This window comes from Beta vulgaris, chromosome 1 (assembly GCF_026745355.1).
Source record: "Beta vulgaris subsp. vulgaris cultivar EL10 chromosome 1, EL10.2, whole genome shotgun sequence".
In the NCBI taxonomy this organism is placed as follows: Eukaryota; Viridiplantae; Streptophyta; class Magnoliopsida; order Caryophyllales; family Amaranthaceae; genus Beta; species Beta vulgaris.
The window spans coordinates 20,804,812-20,824,049 of record NC_079202.1 but is presented as its reverse complement, the minus strand read 5'-3'; the positions used below and the strand labels follow the sequence as shown (position 1 = coordinate 20,824,049).

At 36.1% G+C, this 19,238-nt stretch overlaps 1 protein-coding gene across 3 annotated transcripts in view; it reads left to right on the top strand.

The window, feature by feature from the left end:
• LOC104900814 (AT-hook motif nuclear-localized protein 10) overlaps positions 1-17,798 on the top strand; it is an 18,582-nt gene extending 784 nt beyond the window's left edge. The window contains exons 2-6 of one of the 3 annotated variants that reach the window (XM_010688340.4): positions 41-517; positions 1,946-1,998; positions 4,953-5,084; positions 6,582-6,743; positions 17,198-17,798. In XM_010688340.4, coding sequence (XP_010686642.2) covers positions 52-517; positions 1,946-1,998; positions 4,953-5,084; positions 6,582-6,743; positions 17,198-17,434 — 1,050 coding nt within the window. In that variant the 5' untranslated portion in view covers positions 41-51 and the 3' untranslated portion in view covers positions 17,435-17,798. Of the gene's footprint in view, positions 518-1,945; positions 1,999-4,952; positions 5,085-6,581; positions 6,744-17,197 lie in introns of all 3 variants that reach the window. The other 2 variants (XM_048645491.2, XM_048645494.2) reach the window with 2 other exon arrangements.
• The last annotated feature ends 1,440 nt before the right edge of the window (positions 17,799-19,238 follow it).

The window sequence follows — 19,238 nt, the reverse complement described above, 5'->3', positions numbered from 1 at the left end:
CTGCTAAAAAAATAAATTGAAGATTCCTTAAAATTTTCAGGGATTTGACAGATGTCGGAATCTGAGGCAGGAGTGTGGAATAACGGCGGTAATGTAGTGATGCAGAAGGCATCGGTGTTCCCACCGCAGCCGGTGATACAGAGCTTGCATCTTGCTTTTGGGGACGACGGGAGTGCTGTGTACAAGCCGGTAGCCGGTAACGGCAATGCCGAAGGAATGGGAATGGGAATGGCAATGGCAAAGAAGAAGAGAGGTAGGCCTAGGAAGTATGGTTCAGGAGGTGCCATGTCTCAGTCGCCTTCTGGAAGCTTCCCTTTGTCGTCACCGCCGCTGCTGCATCATCATCATCAGCAGCAGCAGCTGTCTCCACAACCTCAACAACAGCCGCCACCACCACAACCGAAGCCATCGGAACCACAGGCTGCTGTTGTAGCGGCTGGATCACCGACATCGATGATGAAGAAGTCTAGAGGCCGACCCCCTGGTTCTGGAAAGAGAAGCCAGTTAGAGGCTATTGGTATGAATACTTTTGGAAATTTTCTGGTTTTTGGTTAAATTTGAATATTTGGCTTTTCTTATTCATTCTGAATTTAAGATTCTCCTGCAGTATTGCTAATAGGAAAAGTTACGTCTTTGCCCTTCATCTTGGTTTGATCTCTTCTTTATGCTATGGGACCTTACCCTCCTGTTCCTTTCTGTCTTTCTTATGAGGTGGCATGATATCTAAGGCTATGTTCTCTTTACCTTATTTCATAAACTTATATTTCTTTCCTGTTGGAATCAGACAAGATTAAAGTACATTTAACTCCGTAGTAAAGTATATCTCGAGACCAGTCTAACAAGATCTCACCTGATTATATTTTCCTTACATAGAAATCAGAAAATACGCTTAAAGAAAGTGTGTGAATAGTGGAAAAGTCAAACAGTGTCAAGTATTATGTAATAGAGGAATACATATATGATCTTTGAAAACGGGATGTTGAGAATTTGAGATGAATCTAACAAGATGCTACAAGAATACGATTTTCCTTATAAATTGGTGTAAGACAAGATGAGAATGATTTAGACCAGACCATACCATTTCTTAATAAATTTAGACCAGGTCGCCTTATTTCGGGTGAAGTATCCTAATTCATTTTTACTACCAATATTTTTATTATTTTATAAACTGTTTATGCGTACATTCTACATCATTTTTACATGAGAAATGTGTCTCTAAGTTCTGCTAAACATTGTCAATTTGCCAAAATGTTACTCAGTCAACTTACTCGGGTTTTTGATTTCATGTCCATTGGAGTTTATCTGCTGCTCCATTCGTTTCTTTTTAATGGTTACACTTTGCATTTTGGCACTATGCACAAATTTATATTTGACTATCATTTGTGATTAACGGGTAAAGAAAAATATATTCATGTGAGATCTTGTTTGATTCGTCATAATATGTACTTTTGGGATATCAACTTTTTATAATTCCCGCAAATGCCAATTCAAAGATATTATTGCCAAATGTGAAAAGGTAAGGTGTAAGTGTAACTATTCAAAAGTAACTGAGGGAATATAGATAATAAATGACTGATTTTTATTTTTAGCCATGGGAATGATTATATGGGTTTTAAACTTTTTTCTCTATCTTTTTCAATTTGCAATTTTCAAATATTGCCACTTTGCTAAAATGCTACTCTTCAGTTGAGTTATTCTGCTTTATTCAGTTGCTTCCAGTCTAGTTATTTTGCTGTAGTCCCTCAGTTCCTTTCAGTTTATTGTCCAATGGAGTTTGTCTATTGGGATTATAAATGAGTGATTTGTAAATCTAGCTGTTCAAGTTATATTTTGGGTATGGAAGCTCACTTAAATTTCATCTATATCTCTCTTTCTTTTTGAGGAAAAGTTTTCATCTAAGAAGATTTAGTAAGTTCCAGTTGCTTATTTGATGTTTGATTTGCAGATCCTCCTGGAATTGGTTTTACTCCACATGTCATTACTGTGAATGCTGGCGAGGTCAACTTCATACCTCATCTTCACTTTGCTTTCATATAATATAATAGAAACTAGTTATTAGGTCCAGGCTATGCCCCGGGTAAGAAAAAATTTCATTTATTAATATAATACTTTATAATAATAAAACTAAATACAACTTAGTCTAGTGGTTAAGACTTTAGTATATGTACTTGAGGTTTGGAGATCAAACCCTATACTACGCAATTTTTAATTTTTTTTATTGTATATGGATTACATGAACTAAAACTCCCTAGGGAGAGCGCCACGTGGCACAATTTCTTGTTTATGCACGCCTTTTAATATATTTACTAGTTTTTATTTCTTGTAAATGACAAAATGTAATCTTTTAATATATTTACTAGTTTTTAGACCAATCGGGTCAGTTACAATAAACAAATATGTTATTATTTTTAAATTTCATAATTTATTTTGCTACTCTTCGTATTTTTTATCCATTAAGAAATTGAAAAATTCACGTTACGACGAGATAAGTAAAAAAATTTGAAAGGTTTGAGTTTGAAAGTACAATACCTAAAAGAATTGTGGTAAGAGAATATGATATCAGTATTCTCATGTAATTCACGTAATAAGAGTGTTAGAGATTTATATACTTGTTTAAGTCTTTTTAGTTAATTATAATTATTACAAGACATCATCATATTTTATTTGAAACATTAGACAACAAAGTCAGAGTATATTGATGGTTAAGCTCTTACTTTTCATTTCATAGGTCATGTGGTTGATACCTTGCACTTACACATTTTTTTTAAAGTGAGGAGTGCACATAGACATAAAACATTTGCATTAGAAATGTGAGGAGAGTGCCACGTGGCACATAGGCTTTTTTTTCGCACGCCTTTTGGACCTCTTGAGACTTTCCCGGCGAGATGTGTATTAAGAGTTGGTGCTATTGTTTTTATGTACCTGCTGTTGGGTTAATTTTTGATATTTAATTGTGTTTTGGATATATGGGCACTAGTTTCAAATAATATAATGTTTGCTTGTTTACTTAAACTCAAAAAAGTTTTGTTGTAGTATTGCTTGAGGATGTTATAATTTTTAGGCCTTAGGAGATTTTAAGTATGATAGATGTCTTCATTCATATCCATGCAACAAATATGACTCAATGTTGGAAAGTAGAACATTTGGGATGAAATCAACTTGATATTCATAATATATTTTTTTTCTCGACAGGAATTATGGTTCTTGTTATTAATCATTAGGTTGAAGTATAATCTGATTGTTATTGTTTCTTGTGTTGTGTGCATTTTGTCGCTCTTGTTTATTGGCTATGTTGGTGTAATTAGATTGGTCATTTACTTGATGAGTTTGCATGATGCCTTTCAGTCTTCGTGATTGAACCAGATTAGATGAACTTGGCCCCAAGGGCATATGAATTCAGTGTTGATATTGGGTGTTAGGTGTCCTCTGTCTATATTGAACAACATATTATCTTTCTTTGCAGGGCAGGGTAGTGGACTTACAATGCGATATGTAATTACAAATATATTCCAGGCTAATATTTTGACAAATATTCTGATGATATTCCCTCCCTGCAGGGAAAGACAACAATTTATTGAATCCCCTCCCATCTTTTTCATTGCTGTAAACAAATCTCTATCTTGCTATTAAAGAATTATCTGCCTCTAGGCTGAACAAGAAAATGTGGAAAACGTCTTTAAAGATTTAGCTACCTAAGTGTACAATGATATAGCATGAGCTCATGGAATGTTTTGGGTTCTCGATTTTCATTTATACATCAATTAATTTAGAAGCTAGCAGTAACTATTTAGGTTTCAGAGCAGCTTGGTCAATCACACAATGATATAGCATGAGCTTATGGAATGTTTTGGGTTTTCGATTTCAATTATACATCAATTAATTTAGAAGCTAGCAGTAGCTATTTAGGTTTTAGAGCAGCTCGGTCAATCATTCTCTCTTCTCTAGGTCGCTTTGTGCTAAGAAAGATTTTCAATATAATATTTTTTGCATCAGCATGTCGATGAGGATATCTCAATTCTCAAGTTCTTTCGCTCAAGGTTTACATCGAGTTGGAGGATCAGCAAGAGACCTTAGAACTAATGATTGATGCTGAAGTTATTGTGGGAAATATATCAATTTACTTTGCATTACTTAGGTTATGCTCCTCTTTCCCCCCTTATGAACTCATATTGAGAAGTGCAAGTAGAAACAGAATGATGTTTCATCTTGTCTAGATTCTGTTATTCTTCTCCGTTTGAACTGTGACCCCCTTTTTTTGAGTGTGGAATAAGAGTTGTATACGATCTAAGGGCAATCGTAAGAGAAAAACCTATGACAGGTTTATTCCCATGCCACATCATACAACATACAAACCTCTCTAACAACGAAGGTTGATATTATGGGACTCACTATCAAACACCCAGTTATACAAACCTGTAACAATAGTGTAACCAATTGCATAGTAACTTTTTTCAACAACTAGAAAGGTTTTTCCATACCCTACTACTGGTAATTCCCCGACAAGACGATTAAGAAAAGGCATACCGGAATCATAGGACTGCTAACTAATTTTATAGTATGTATTGTTAATATAATTATGTAAGTTTGATTCGTCATGTTCATTAGGCTACTAGTTAATGAGAATCCAGATTCCTGTGTTTCTTTTCTTGCACATGCTTTTAACTCTATTCTTATCTATGTTCACCTTGTTCCTTTGTTCGATCCAAGTTGGATTGTATGGTTGTGTAGTCCCGAATCAAATTCCAATTTCCAGCAGTTTTGGCCCTTAAGTGTTTGCATGCAATTCCAAATAACAACAAATCGTCTTACTTGTTCACATGTAGTACGTTTTGTTGGCTGGGCAGGCAGAATCTTGCTTTTTGAAGTTATCCTAGTCGCTTCCAAAACTGTCCCAAATGAATTGAAAATCTACACTGTAACCACTCTAAATTTGTTTCTCACTTTATCTTCAGGATGTAGCATCTAGAATCATGTCATTCTCGCAAACCGGGCCAAGGGCTATCTGCATTCTTTCTGCAAATGGTGCCATATCAAACGTGACCCTTCATCAAGCGGCGACCTCTGGTGGCTCAGTGACATATGAGGTTTGCTGCCACATTTATATGCTTTCCTTGCATCATTTGGATGGTTTCTGGAACTTCAATGGACATGTTTGTAAAGTTTTAACTAATTTATAAAATAGTGTTTACATCCTTTTTTGACAATGGTTGAAAATTGCTTAGTAAAATTTAGTGAAAGATAGCAACTTTTGCATATTGGCAAACCTTCAGCTTCTTTTGAATTTTGTTTCTTGTTTAAATGACGTGAACTGCATATGCTGTATTTTCATTGGGTGCTTGCTTTATGATGGTTCAAAACTCCTAATTTGTGGAAGTATTATATATTGTACCAAATCAATGCCCGTGGTGACTTTTGCTGTACTGCTTGTTGGATCCTTGATTGGAAAGTGAGTGGCTGGTAAATCACATAAAATTAAAACCTGAGCTCACTTAAAGTTCTGTTGCACTACTCTTCTATAATTATCTGAACCACAAATTTTCGGGCTAAGTAACTTTAAGTATCTTACCCCAACTTCTGTTGAAGAACATCTTTTTTCTGCATATTAAAGTAGACCTCCTTGACTCCTTATATAGTATTCAGAAAACGAGGGAAGATGCTCATTTTTCCAACTATGGCTGAACTTCCTTTTCAAATTATTAACAGAGAGAAAGAGAGAGATCAAAAAAAAAAAAATGTTGTCCTCATATGATATGTTTTGGAAGAGCAAAATTGCTGACAGATTAATGTGACGATCCATTACTCAAGAGAATTCGTCTTTTCAACAGAGTGTTTGCAGATAAGCTTCATTTTTTTTAAAAAGTGGAGCATTAAGTTCCCACCACCACTTCTGAAGCAAGGGCAAGCCTTTCAGAGTGAAGGAAATTGGTTATTTCACATCTTAATGCCCTTTGGATACCGGGAACGTGGTACGTGGCCACGTTCCAGGGGACGCGTCCCAGAACGTGGTACGTGGTCTAGGACTCCATCTGGTTTACTCTAGAGGCTGCGTTCCGCGTTTTCGTTTTCGTACCACGTTCCGGAACGTTCTGCGTTCCATGTAACATTGGCCCTTCCTATTTATTAGATTCATATATGTTTGATTTTAGTAATTTGCTGCTTTAAGTGCTTACTGATGCAACTCTATAGCATGGTAGTGCTGTCGAATCAAATATGTTGATCTAATCTTAAATCACCATAATTTGGGTTAGGAATGTGAATGCCGTTCCATTTCAACAGACCAGGTTTACAGTTTTAGGTCGGTTGACTAAAACTCTAAAAGTGACATGCATATTTTCCTTTCACAATGTAATTATGGTTACTTTTCTAAACATGCATTCCATAAGGGTCCATCCCTGGTATTACTTCTGTGTATAATTCCACATTTTCAGCAACAGTGTTTGATAATGTGGTATTTGGGATTACGTTGGCATTTGTGACAAGTATGCAGAAGATGTTAATTAATAATTTGCTAAATCGAAGTTTCAAACTTAATTCCCCATCTTGGCTTTGTTTTCTTTTGTTCTTCCTGTTCGCAACTGCAGGGGCGTTTCGAAATTTTGTCACTCTCAGGTTCATTCATGCTTTCTGATAGTGGTGGTCCACGTAGCAGGACTGGTGGTTTAAGTGTTTCCTTAGCTGGGCCTGATGGGCGTGTCTTAGGAGGTGGTGTCGCTGGTCTCTTAACTGCAGCGTCCCCAGTACAGGTTTCACCTCAGTTTATCTCCCGCTCTTCTTTTCTTTGTCTGGGACAATATTAATACTAGCGTATATGTCTTGCAATTGCTTTAAATTGTGTTGGGATTGCTTGTCATCTAGGTCAAGGAAATGGTAAAACTTAGCTTTTGATGGGTGAATATTGACATATGACTATCAAGTATTTAGTTGATGACTCGGTGGGTTTGAAGTGTTCTTCCTTTTTGTTGTCAGTCTAAGCGCTCTATGATAGCCTGTTATTTAACACGGAGATGGAACCATATAAGCCAAATAGAAACTGCTTTTGGGTATAATTTACTGATTATTACCTTCTTTCAGTATACTGAGTAAGCAGAGATTTTCTTATGGAGTCATCTTTTTGTCATTAACGAAAGGAATATGCCATCTAGGCATCTACTATGAATCCTCCTTTTTAGTTGAATTGCTATTTACCTATATAACTTTATTTAGTGAAGCACTGAAGCTGTTCATGATGTACATCACTGTATGAGCAATTAGTTTCTGAAGTATTAAAAGACCTATGACCAAGTATTAAAAGACCTATTGATATGGAAAATGATTTTCAGATGGTGCTTAAAGAAATGTAGCAGGGAGTCAAAAGTGAAGTGAGAACATCAGATGGTAGTGTAAAGTTGTTGCCTATTATGATAGGGCTTCATGAAGGATCTAAATTGAAACCTTTCTTTTTGGCCTTAGTAATGGATGAGTTTAATAAAAACAATCAAGGGGGAGTACCGTGATGTATACTATTTGCTGATGACAATTTTATGAGGGAAGTTCTAATTAATGACAAGCTTATTACGTTGAAGAGAAACCTTTGAATTTTGAAACAAAGGTTCAAGTGGAGTAGAATTTAGGAAAAATTGACAATAGGGGTCTTGAACTTTAGGCGATAATTTCTAAAAGATCTACATTATTAATCAACCTGTATAGGTCCCAAGGTCTTAGCTTTTAGCATGCGATAGTGATTTGAAATTGGCTTAATAGGGTATAACATATAAAACGTGGGTCACACTAGAAGGATTAATCGAGGGAGAGAAATAAGAACTAGGTGAGATCTTAAAAAATCGTCAGTGAGACTCACTAAAACTTATCACTGAAAGTTGAGATTTTTCTTGTCTTTCCTAGAATTAAATGTAGAACTTAAAATATAAATTTAGATTTTGAACTTTGAGATGAAATTTGGTACTGATATTGTACCAAATATGGAGTGTTTTAAGTTTTTAGGCTCACTTATCTTAGGTAGTGACGAAATGATTAAGTGTATGGCTTAAATGGGGAGTGTTTAAGGAGTTTTGTGTTTAGAAAATAGTTTTGAAAGTCAATGAATTTCTCATTAGGCATGAATAAATTAGTTACCACTTCTGTATAACCAGAGTTAGTAGAAAATTAAGTGAGCTCAAAGGCCTGAAGTTTATGGTGAGTGACCATGATGGGATTGTGTATTTGACTATCCTATTATTAAAGTTTTATTAGAATACGTTTTGAAGTCGCCAACAAGTCTTTAGAGAAAAACTCATAAACCTAATTGGATATTGGAAAACCTTAGGGACAACTTTGGGACTTATCCAATGTAGAATGCCCTGTTATGACTCAATGATTCGTGAGGAATCAAAAGTTGAGTTCACGGGTGAGGGTACGAATACGGTCATATACCACGTTTGTCCATAGCTGACCTCTACTTAATAGTAAGTTTTATGCAAAAAAATAACCACATATTTTTAAAAAAAAAACTCTAAAAAGGATTAGTCTATGTTGGTTCATGAAACATATTAAAGACTATCTGTTTAGTGACATGTGATTTAGCAATCATATTACTTGATTCCTAACAGGTTTTCCAAGTTATTTGATTTAGTGAGAACAATTATTTAGGTCTTGACTAACTGTAAATACAAGGTGGTGTGAGTTATGTAGAAAAATATAGCTCTGCAAAAACAGAAAATGGATAACAATGTGGGCCAAAAAGATTAATGTGATAGAAGCTGTGACGTGTTGAAAACACTGTCTTAGAAGCAAAATTCGCCCCGACTATGGTGCAATCGGAAGTGGCGTTGCCCCCCAAGATTTTACACAGCTATTCCCCTTAATGTGCACTCAAATAAGGGAAATTAGGAACTCATAGAAATGCTCAGAACTAGAGAGAAAATCAGAAAGAAGAGAGGAAGAATATATGTTTTTCTATAAATTTCTGAGGACATCAAACACTTTTTATAGCCAAAAACAAAGTGTAACTGAAGAGAGATTTTAGGAGAGAAATCTGCCAAACTAAATCTGTGAAATTAAACCAGAAAAATCATCCATAAAAACTCTCTATATTTAAGGAAAGAAAACAGATTTAGGGGAGAGAAATAAGCAGCTGTTACAGCACATTTAAAACAGAGTGGAATAGACTTTGTAACTGAAAAGTTTCATAAATCTGAACTCTCAGATACAACATGGCCCTTTTAGTCTATACCACAACTTCTATTTGCATTATATCTCCAACAATCCCCACTAATGCAAAGGAAAACAAAATTAAACCAAAAGAAACAGTTCTGAGCATCTAAAAGGCTTGATACTTAAGTGTTGGTATCTAGCGATTGAACCAACACATAGTGAAATTTGGACAACTTCTTTATCAAGAGAGTGAACGAATCTGGAACTCTCTTAACCAAGAAATAACTCCCAACAACACATATCTCACCTTTGAACAGTATGAGTTCCGCGATAACCAACTTACCAACAATGGCCATTATACTTGGGATGCTCATGAGTGCTCTAGGAAAAACTTGCCAAAGTCTTTTCATAGAAGGTGGCCAGACCTTCACACTCAAGTAGGTGATTTCATCAAGCCTATCACATAGACCACCCATACCCTGGGATATGAAATCATTAAGAGCTTTTGCTCAACCTCTCAACATAAAGGCGGTGAATTCATCAAGTCCGTCTCAATAGGACCACCCAAACCCTGGGATATGAATTCATTAAAAGCTTAAACAGCTTAACCTCACAAAATGTACAAGTCATAGGAATGGGAAGAGTACAGAGAAATGAGTCTTTCCATGGCTTCGTTAGTCCACAAGAAGCCTTGTTTAAACAAAGCCGGGTATCCACCATGAATTCCTCAACTAACGGGCTTCAACCCCATTCCCCTCGACGTATCTAGGACTAGTCTTCTGTTTAGTCCCTTAGTCAATGGATCTGCTATGTTCCTCTCAGATCTCACATACTCCATAGTAATTACACCACTTTCTATCAAAGATCTCACAGATTCATGTCGAACATGTATATGTCTCTTTTTGCCATTATAAGCACTGTTCTTGGCAACACAAATAGCAGCTTGTGAGTCACAATGCAGAATACAGAGGGAGCAGGTCTCCCCCACAATGGAATATCAGCTAGTAGGTTTCTCAACCATTCCGCCTCTTGCCCGGCCAAGTCCAAAGCAATAAACTCGGACTCCATAGTGGACCGGGCAATACAAGTTTGTTTAGATGACTTCCAAGAGATCGCTGCTCCACATAAAGTGAATACATATCCACTAGTGGAACTCACCTCATCACTGTCAGATACCCAGTTTGCATCACAATAACCTTCTAATACTCTAGGAAACCCAACAAAATGCAAACCCCAATCCATGGTACCTCTAAGGTATTTTAACAAACGCCTAAGAGCATTCCAATGATCTTTACTGGGGTTATGGGTATACCGACTAAGTCTACTAACTGCATAGGCTATATCAGGTCGAGTATAGTTCATTAGAAACATTAAACTCCCAATTATCTTAGCATACTCAGATTGTGATACACTATAACCCTTATTCTTCTTTAAGTGAATGCTAGGATCATAAGGAGTTTTAACTGGCACAACATCAAAACTGTTAAATTTCTTTAACACCTTCTCTACATAATGAGCTTGAGACAAAGAGAACCCATTACTAGTTTTGGTGACTTTAACACCTAAAATTACATCAGTTTCACCTAAATCTTTCATTTCAAATTTAGAAGAAAGAAACATTTTAGTTTCATTAATAACATCAATGTGTGTACCAAAAATTAACATATCATCCACATATAGGCACACAATCACACAATTTGGACCAAACATTTTTGAGTACACACACGCATCAGCACGATTCACGACAAATCCAAAACTCAAAATAGTTTTATGAAACTTCTCATACCATTGTTTTGGAGCTTGTTTCAATCCATACAAAGATTTCTTTAGCTTACACACTTTTTCTTCCTGTCCCGGAACTACGAAACCAGGAGGTTGTACCATATAAATTTCCTCCTCTAAGTCCCCATTCAAAAAAGCAGTTTTTACATCCATTTGATGTACAATCAACTTATAACTTGAAGCTAATGCAAGAAGAGCACGGATAGTGGCAATCTTAGTCACAGGCGAGTAAGTGTAAAAGAAATCAACACCAAATTTTTGAGTGAAACCTTTAATTACTAGTCTTGCCTTGTACCTATCAACTGTACCATCAGGTTTTCTTTTCCTTTTAAAGATCCATTTACAGCCAATAGCTTTGCTACCTTTAGGTAACTCAACAAGTTCCCATGTATGATTAGATGTAATCGACTCGATTTCACTATTAACGGCTTCCTTCCAAAAACTAGCATCAATAGAACTCATAGCCTCTTCAAAGTTTTTAGGCTCATCTTCAAACAAGTGAAAGCATACAACATGTTCATCTAATTCATCCACATCATTGAGTTCAGTTAGAAAGGTAGTCAAAGAACCAGGTCCCGAGCTAGTTTCAATTCTACGTCTTTTCCGTCTTTCATAGACAACTAAAGGCATAGAAGAGGAAGTACGAGTGGACACGGGCAACTCATGAGAAGTAACATTTTTCTTTAAAGGGAAAACATGCTCAAAGAAATCAGCATTTCTAGATTCACACATTGATCTATCATTTATGCGCATGAACCTATATGCAGCACTGTTTTCAGCATAACCAACAAATATAGCATCAAAGGTCTTAGGTCCAACATTTTCCCGTTTAAAGGAAGGTAAACCCACTTTGGCCAAACACCCCACACCTTTAGGTATTTTAGGTTGGGTCCATGGCCTTTCCATAGTTCATACGGGTCTTATCTAGCTTCTTATGGGGTACTTTATTTAACACATAGTTAGCAGAGAGTAAAGCCTCCCCCCACATGTTATCTGGCAAGCCTGAACTTATTAACATAGCATTCATCATCTCTTTGAGAGTTCTATTTTTCCTTTCAGCAATGCCATTTTGTTGGGGAGTGTATGGAGCAGACAACTCATGAATAATTCCATTTTTCTCACAAAATTCCTTTAAAAAGGTTGTTCCGTACTCACCGCCTCTATCGGACCTAATTCTCTTTATCTTACGTTCCAATTGATTTTCTACTTCTGCCTTAAAAATTAAAAACTTTTGTTCTGCCTCGTCTTTGGTTCTCAAAAGATACACTCTCGTATATCTAGAATGATCATCAACAAATGTAATGTAATAGCGTTTACCGCCTCTGCTCATGGTATTTTTAAAGTCAGCTAAGTCCGTATGCACCAGTTCAAGTAATTCAGTTTGTCTATTAGTGACAGTCTTGAAAGGTTTTCTGGAATGTTTAGCCTCAATACATATTTCACATTTGTTTTGGCCATTCCCAACTAAATTAGGAATTAAAGACATGTTTTGCAAACGTTTCAAAGAATTATAGTTTACATGTCCTAACCTACCATGCCAAAGATCGACGGACTCAAGCAAGTAAGCAGAAGTAGAAGTTTTATTAATGGACTCAACAACGCAGATAGTCTCTAAGACAAATAATCCCCCGACATGTACCCTTTCCCCACATATTCCCCATTACGAGTCAATACAAGTTTGTCAGCTTCAAACACTAACTTAATTCCAGCCTTATTAAGGAGTCCACCAGAAATCAGATTTCTACGTAGGGAAGGCACATAAAGCACATTATGCAATGCTAAAGTTTTTCCAGAATTTAATTTGAGAGAGATCTTTCCTTTACCGAAGACTTCAGCACTGCTAGAGTTTCCCATGAAGACTTGCTCGCTGTTTGCAGCTTCTTCAAAGGTCTCGAACAGCTCCTTGTTTGCACAAAAGTGTTTGGTAGCTCCTGTGTCAATGATCCAATCTGCTTTGTTGCAAACTAGGTTCAATTCAGCCACTGCAGCAATAATTTCATTCTGATCTTCAGTTAGGTGAGCTTGAGATTTGCTCTTGTCTTGCTTCTGTCCATTTTTTGCAGCATCTTGACGGTTGTAGCATTGGAAAGCCTTATGACCATGTTTTCCACATACATAGCAGCCACTGCCTTTGACACCTTTTCCATTGATGTTCTTCTTGAAATTTCCATTTCTCTTATTCTGGACTCCTAATTTCTCAGAGGTATTCTGATTGTTCTTCTTGAAGTTTGCAGTAGCTTTCTTGAACCTGTCATTCTTAGAAACAGAAGATTCCACAAGGTTAGCTTTAACAGAAAGTTCATAGGAAGAAGAGTCCTTATCCTTTAGTCTGTTGGCTTCTTCAATCTTCATGTGACTGACTAATTCTTCTAGCGACATATCTCGCTTCTTATGTTTGAGATGGTTGCGGTAGTTAGACCATGAATCAGGAAGCTTCTCGATTAGGACATTGGCTTGCAGCACTTCGCACATCTTCATACCTTCAGCTAGGATGTCAGCAACTAGATTTTCATACTCATGGACTTGGTCCATGATTGGCTTATCATCAACTATCTTGAACTGTAACCACTTTCCAGTGGCATACTTCTTTTTTCCGGCATCGTCAGTCCCGTATTTCTTCTCCAAGGTCTCCCAAACTGATTTTGCTGACTTATTATTAATAAAAAGATCAAATAGGGCATTTGTCATATGACTCAGAAGATGACCTCTAACGAATTTGTTGTGTTTTTCGTATTTTGCGATCTGACCATCTAGATCAGAATGTGTAGCATCAACAGTAGCAGCGGCTGGAGTGGCTTGCTGAGGGCAGTCAGTTGAGAGGACGTAATCAACCTCGAGTTGTTCAAAGAAGATCAAGAGCTTTTGAGCCCACCGCTTGTAATTAGTACCATCAAGCGCTTCTAGTTTGGAGAGATCAGGAAGAGTTTTGAACAAGGATGAATCCATGATATGAAATTGCAGATGAATGAGAATTTTGCTTCTAAATTGTAGAAAAATATAGCTCTGCAAAAACAGAAAATGGATAACAATGTGGGCCAAAAAGATTAATGTGATAGAAGCTGTGACGTGTTGAAAACACTGTCTTAGAAGCAAAATTCGCCCCGACATGGTGCAATCGGAAAGTGGCGTTGCCCTCCCAAGATTTTTACAACAGCTATTCCCCTTAATGTGCACGTCAAATAAGGAAATTAGGAAACTCATAAATGCTCAGAACTAGAGAGAAAATCAGAAAGAAGAGAGGAAGAATATATGTTTTTCTATAAATTTGTGAGGACAAGCAAACACTTTTTATAGCCAAAACAAAGTGTAACTGAAGAGAATTTTAGGAGAGAATCTGCCAAACTAAATCTGTCAATATTAAAAGACAGAAAATCATCCATAAAAACTCTCTATATTTAAGGAAAGAAAACAGATTTAGGGGAGAGAAAATAAGCAGCTGTTACAACAGCACATTTAAAACAGAGTGGAATAGACTTTGTAACTGAAAAGTTTCATAAATCTGAACTCTCAGATACAACATGGCCCTTTTAGTCTATACCACAACTTCTATTTGCATTATATCTCCAACAAGTTAGACTTAGTCGTTATATAAAGTTCTAGTTCTATTAGGATTCTATGTAAATTAGGGTTTTATTTAAGTTTTATTTTAATTAAGTGTTTAAGTGATAAAGGAATCCTATTATACTTAGGAGTCTAATTCCTTATCAGAGTCTAATTAGGAGTTTTATTTTGCTAATTATCTATGGTGTGATGCATGGATCAACTTTATCTAGGCTCACTGATGATGTAGGTGAATACATGGATCAACTTTGGTGTGATGCTTTACCTATGACTGCATGTTCATTATTATTAGGAAGACCATGGCAAAGTGATAGACATGTGATGCATAATGGGAAAACTAATGCATACTCAGTTTTAATGGGGGATAAAATAATGATTTTGCAATCCTTACCACCTAAATCTAGGCACCCCAGGAGAAGAAAAGGATAGCCAAGACAAAGCTCATGTATGCATAAGTTCATGTCATCATGAAGTTCTAAAACCTGCACAAAACAAAAAGGAAGGGAGACAACAACTTCTACAGTTGCGCCAAGGTTCTAAGATGGACTTAGGAGACAAAGTATGGTTGTCACTTTCTGCTCAAAAACTTCATGTGAATCATAAGGATGGAGAACCTATGGATGAAGGACCATTTGAAATTGTGGAAAAAGTAGGCTATGAAACATTCAAAGTGCTGCTAGGAAATGGAATATGTGCAACATTTCCTTCCTGTGATTTGGTTCCATGCTTTCCAGACTAAAACTTGTGGACAAGTTTTTTTTCTAGAGGGGGAGTTTGATATGGAAATGGTAGTCATTATATAGAATTCTAGTTCTGTTAGGATTCTATGTAAATTAGGGTTTTTAATTTTAGCATTATTTTAATTAAGTGTTTAAATGATAAAGGAATCCTATTATATGTAGGAGTCTAATTCCTTATCAAAGTCGAACTAGGAGTCTTATTAGGCGTGTGAAGTTGAGTTTGAGTTATTTCTTGTTTCAGGAGAGAATCCACCATTGTTTCAGGAGTGAATCCAAAAACCCTAGTTGAACTGTGAGTCGAAATACGCCTGAGTTCTTCATATCCAGTTACTAATTAAATAAAAACAAACAAAAATACAAACTTTCATAAACAAAAGCCACTAAACTACATCAAAGACCCTAACTAAGTGAATCTTGCATTAAGAATCACATCAATAGAGTGGTGTGAGAGATGAGTGAGATTAGAGGGTGCCGAGTGTTATTTGTGTGTCGTGTGATGTTACGAGGAAAGATGTGTGATTATTAGGAAGGTAGGGGTACATATAAGTTTAGGGAGTTGGAAGCGATAGGTAAACGAACACAATTAGGTTTGTAAAAGATATTTTATTTAAATGATTTTAGGAAATAGTTAGATAAAGGATATTTAAAAAACACATTGGAGAAAGATTATTTTTCTATAAATGATATTTTCATTAATAAAACTAATTAAATATTAATTATTAATTCTACAATTAAATTGCGTTAGAAAAGAGGTTTTAAAAATTGGGCTTTCATAAAAACTATTTTTAAAAGGTTTTCGAAGATGGATTTTTATAAAATTATAGTAAAAACGTTTTGGAAAGTGGGATTAGTAAAATTATCTATAAAAAAGGTTTTCGAGAATGGGAAAGAGTTAGAAAATGGTTTTAGGCTTAAAATATTGTATTTTAAATTCGTTCTTTATTCTTTCATCGATCTGTACCAAGTAGAGTAGAGTATTAGTTATCATATGGTATTAAATGGGGAGACATGATTATGAGTCTACACATGTGTAATCATATAATTAAGATAACATTAGGTGTGAGGTGATACGAGCTAAGGTGGAGTAACTTGTATAATGACAAGTTGTGGGAGACGACTCAAATAGTTTGGGCATCTTAGAAAAGACACTTAGGATTCCCCCACTATGAGGTATGATTTAGGAATCTTGTTGTTTTCTTATCCGTGTTAGACTTCTATCGTCTTGCTTGTTTCTTGTTGTCATATTCACGAACTGTGAGGTTGATATTCACCATCCTGGCACTAAAATATCCTAAATCTTGATAGTTTATGTTGGGGGGTGGAGGGACATAGAATCTTTATTTTGACATGAAATATACAACTATAAATGCACTCTTGTCCTGAACTGTTTGCTGTATCGGAACTTTTGAGTCAAAACATTTGAGGACAGGGAGTGTATCATTAGATTCATCGTCAATATTGTAACACAGGCTGCCAGAAAAGAAAAGAAAAGAAATAGAATACCAATGGAGATAATTGCCCGACATTGAGCTAGTAGATTGATATGTAAACTCGTTCTATGGACCCAGAACATATAGAAAGCAATTGCAAATCCCATAAATTCATATGTTTTCGTATCTCGGCCCGGAATTCCCAAAAATACACATCTATTAACTAGAGTATATTGCCAAATGTCCCCTAAAGGTGTGAAATCCCCAAATCAACGACAAGATGTGAAACGTCTGTGTACCTCCAAAAATTTATTAATTACTCTTAAAGGATATGTCATGATGAATGATGTTTTTGGGGTATGTCGGAAATTAAGATAGGAAATGTGCAATAATACGTCACCAAACTGCTAATTTAATCAAGTACATCATGCCATCACCCCATGTGACGCTGTGGGCGTGTTGATGTGCTCCTACATTGTTGATTGCTTGCTTAATGACTCAACAGAGGGTGCATAGCTTAGTAATCTCTGATAGCAGCTCTCTTATGTGTGGCAGGTTGTGGTCGGCAGTTTCATTGCAGAAAGTCGGAGAGATTTAAAGATTGGGAATCTGACGGAACCGTTTCTTGCTCCAGCAAAACCTCATGCGGCCCCTGAACCAACGGGGCCTAGCAGCCCATCATCACGTGGGACTATGAGTGAATCTTCGGGTGGGCCTGGAAGCCCACTTAACCAAAGTACGGGAGCTGTCAATAGCACTCCACTTGGCATGTCGAGCCTTCCATGGAAGTAACATTTGCACTAAAAGCTTCGCACATATTATGTTAATATTGGCATGGCTCTGAAAGGCCATGTTGATTACCTATCACACTATGTTGTAGTATTACCAATGTGTAATTAAAGTTATTTAGATTAAACACCCACTTAACCGTCATGTTTGACTGGCTGGAGAGTGACTAGTTGTAGATTCCACAGGCTTGAGGTCTGATAGTCTAGGTTAAAAATTGGCTCTTGCACAGGCATTTGGAGAGGAGTGAATCAGATTGTGTTTTAGGTGAAAATAGTGCTTTGACTTGCTGTTGTTTTAACATTTTTTATTGGAAATTTACTAAGGTATTCTTGAGGTTTGACTTAATTCTCAAAATATCCTTATGGTCTGTCTGGATGTCACCTTTTCATTTCAAATGCTAGATTTGTATCAATTCCATTGTTTGGATGAGTTGGAATTTGAAATCAAAGAACTTGTTCAAATTCTGTAATAATTAAGAAAGTCCATCTTGATGAGGGATCTGAAATACCATAGTTTATCAAGTCATTTGAAATTCAACTCCTCCTCAAGCAAAGCTATTTCTTTCTACTCTCTCTCTTCCAACTTATTGCACTATGTCTCTCCTGTCATAACTATTCTCTCTCCTCTACCATATTGCTAATTTGCTATCATCTGGAATTGAATATGAGCATTTCAATTTCCAGATTTGAAATCCAACAATTGAAATGACATTTATGTTTCCAAATACAACCTTATTGAATTTTGAAGTTCAAAAATTTAAGTTTTAAGGGTACTTAGTAATGAATGCACTTGAATTTTGGTGTATGATAAGAATATTTTGAGCCCAAACACAAAGTTCAAGAGTATATGAGAAATTTCCAAATGTGGGGTAATTTGAGAATTACGTCAAACTTCTGGGGTATTACGTGAGGAAATTTTCGTTTTTTATTCTGCATGTTGATGTTTAATGAGGGTGGCGATCTTCAGAAGTCCTTCCTACATAGGAGTGTTAACGAGTTAAATCGAGACAAAACTTAACTAGGCTCATCTCGAAAACATTTCTAATTAGGTTCGACTCGAGCTCGAAGCTCTTCAAACTTAAAATATTAGGTCCGGCTCGAGTACCAAAATTACAGCTCGACTTGAGCTCGTCAAGCTCGAAATCAAACTTCAACGTAAACAAGTCCAAGGATAGTTGAGTCCCAAACGTTTAAGAGTTCAAAGGTCCAATGTCCAAACTTGTTAATTTGCAAGGCAAAACAATAAGCAAGACAACCATAGAGTTTTAAGATGTCAAAGTTTTCTTTTATAGAGCTCATGTTCCAGCGATGCAGGATACCCAAGTTGTAAAATACTTCCTACGTTGTTTTTTACCCGCCCTCTGCTATCACAATCTCTGTACCTCATGCTGCACTTTCTCTTTCCTCAACTCGGTTGCGCCGACAAGCTGCCACCCAGAGATGACAATTCGTGGGTTTTTTTTTCTTTTTTTGAGAATGTTTTAATACCACTCACAAGGATATGTTAACTTTACCTTTTTGAAATATTGAAAATTTTAATTTTTCTTCAGGTTATTCCAATCAAATAAACACTAACACACTACTCCACCATGTTAGTCTTTTAAAACTTAATATATACACTAATTAAGCTAGATGATGAATATGTTTGCTATTAAGATTCACCCACATTTCTTGTGTTCAGTTCGGCTGGTTTTCTTGGCATGGATCAACTTATCCCAACAAAGCAACACTACTCACATATTTTCTTTCAAATTTAAAAACAACTCAATATTTGAAAATATTAAGATTATTAACGTGGTTGTTTTTAA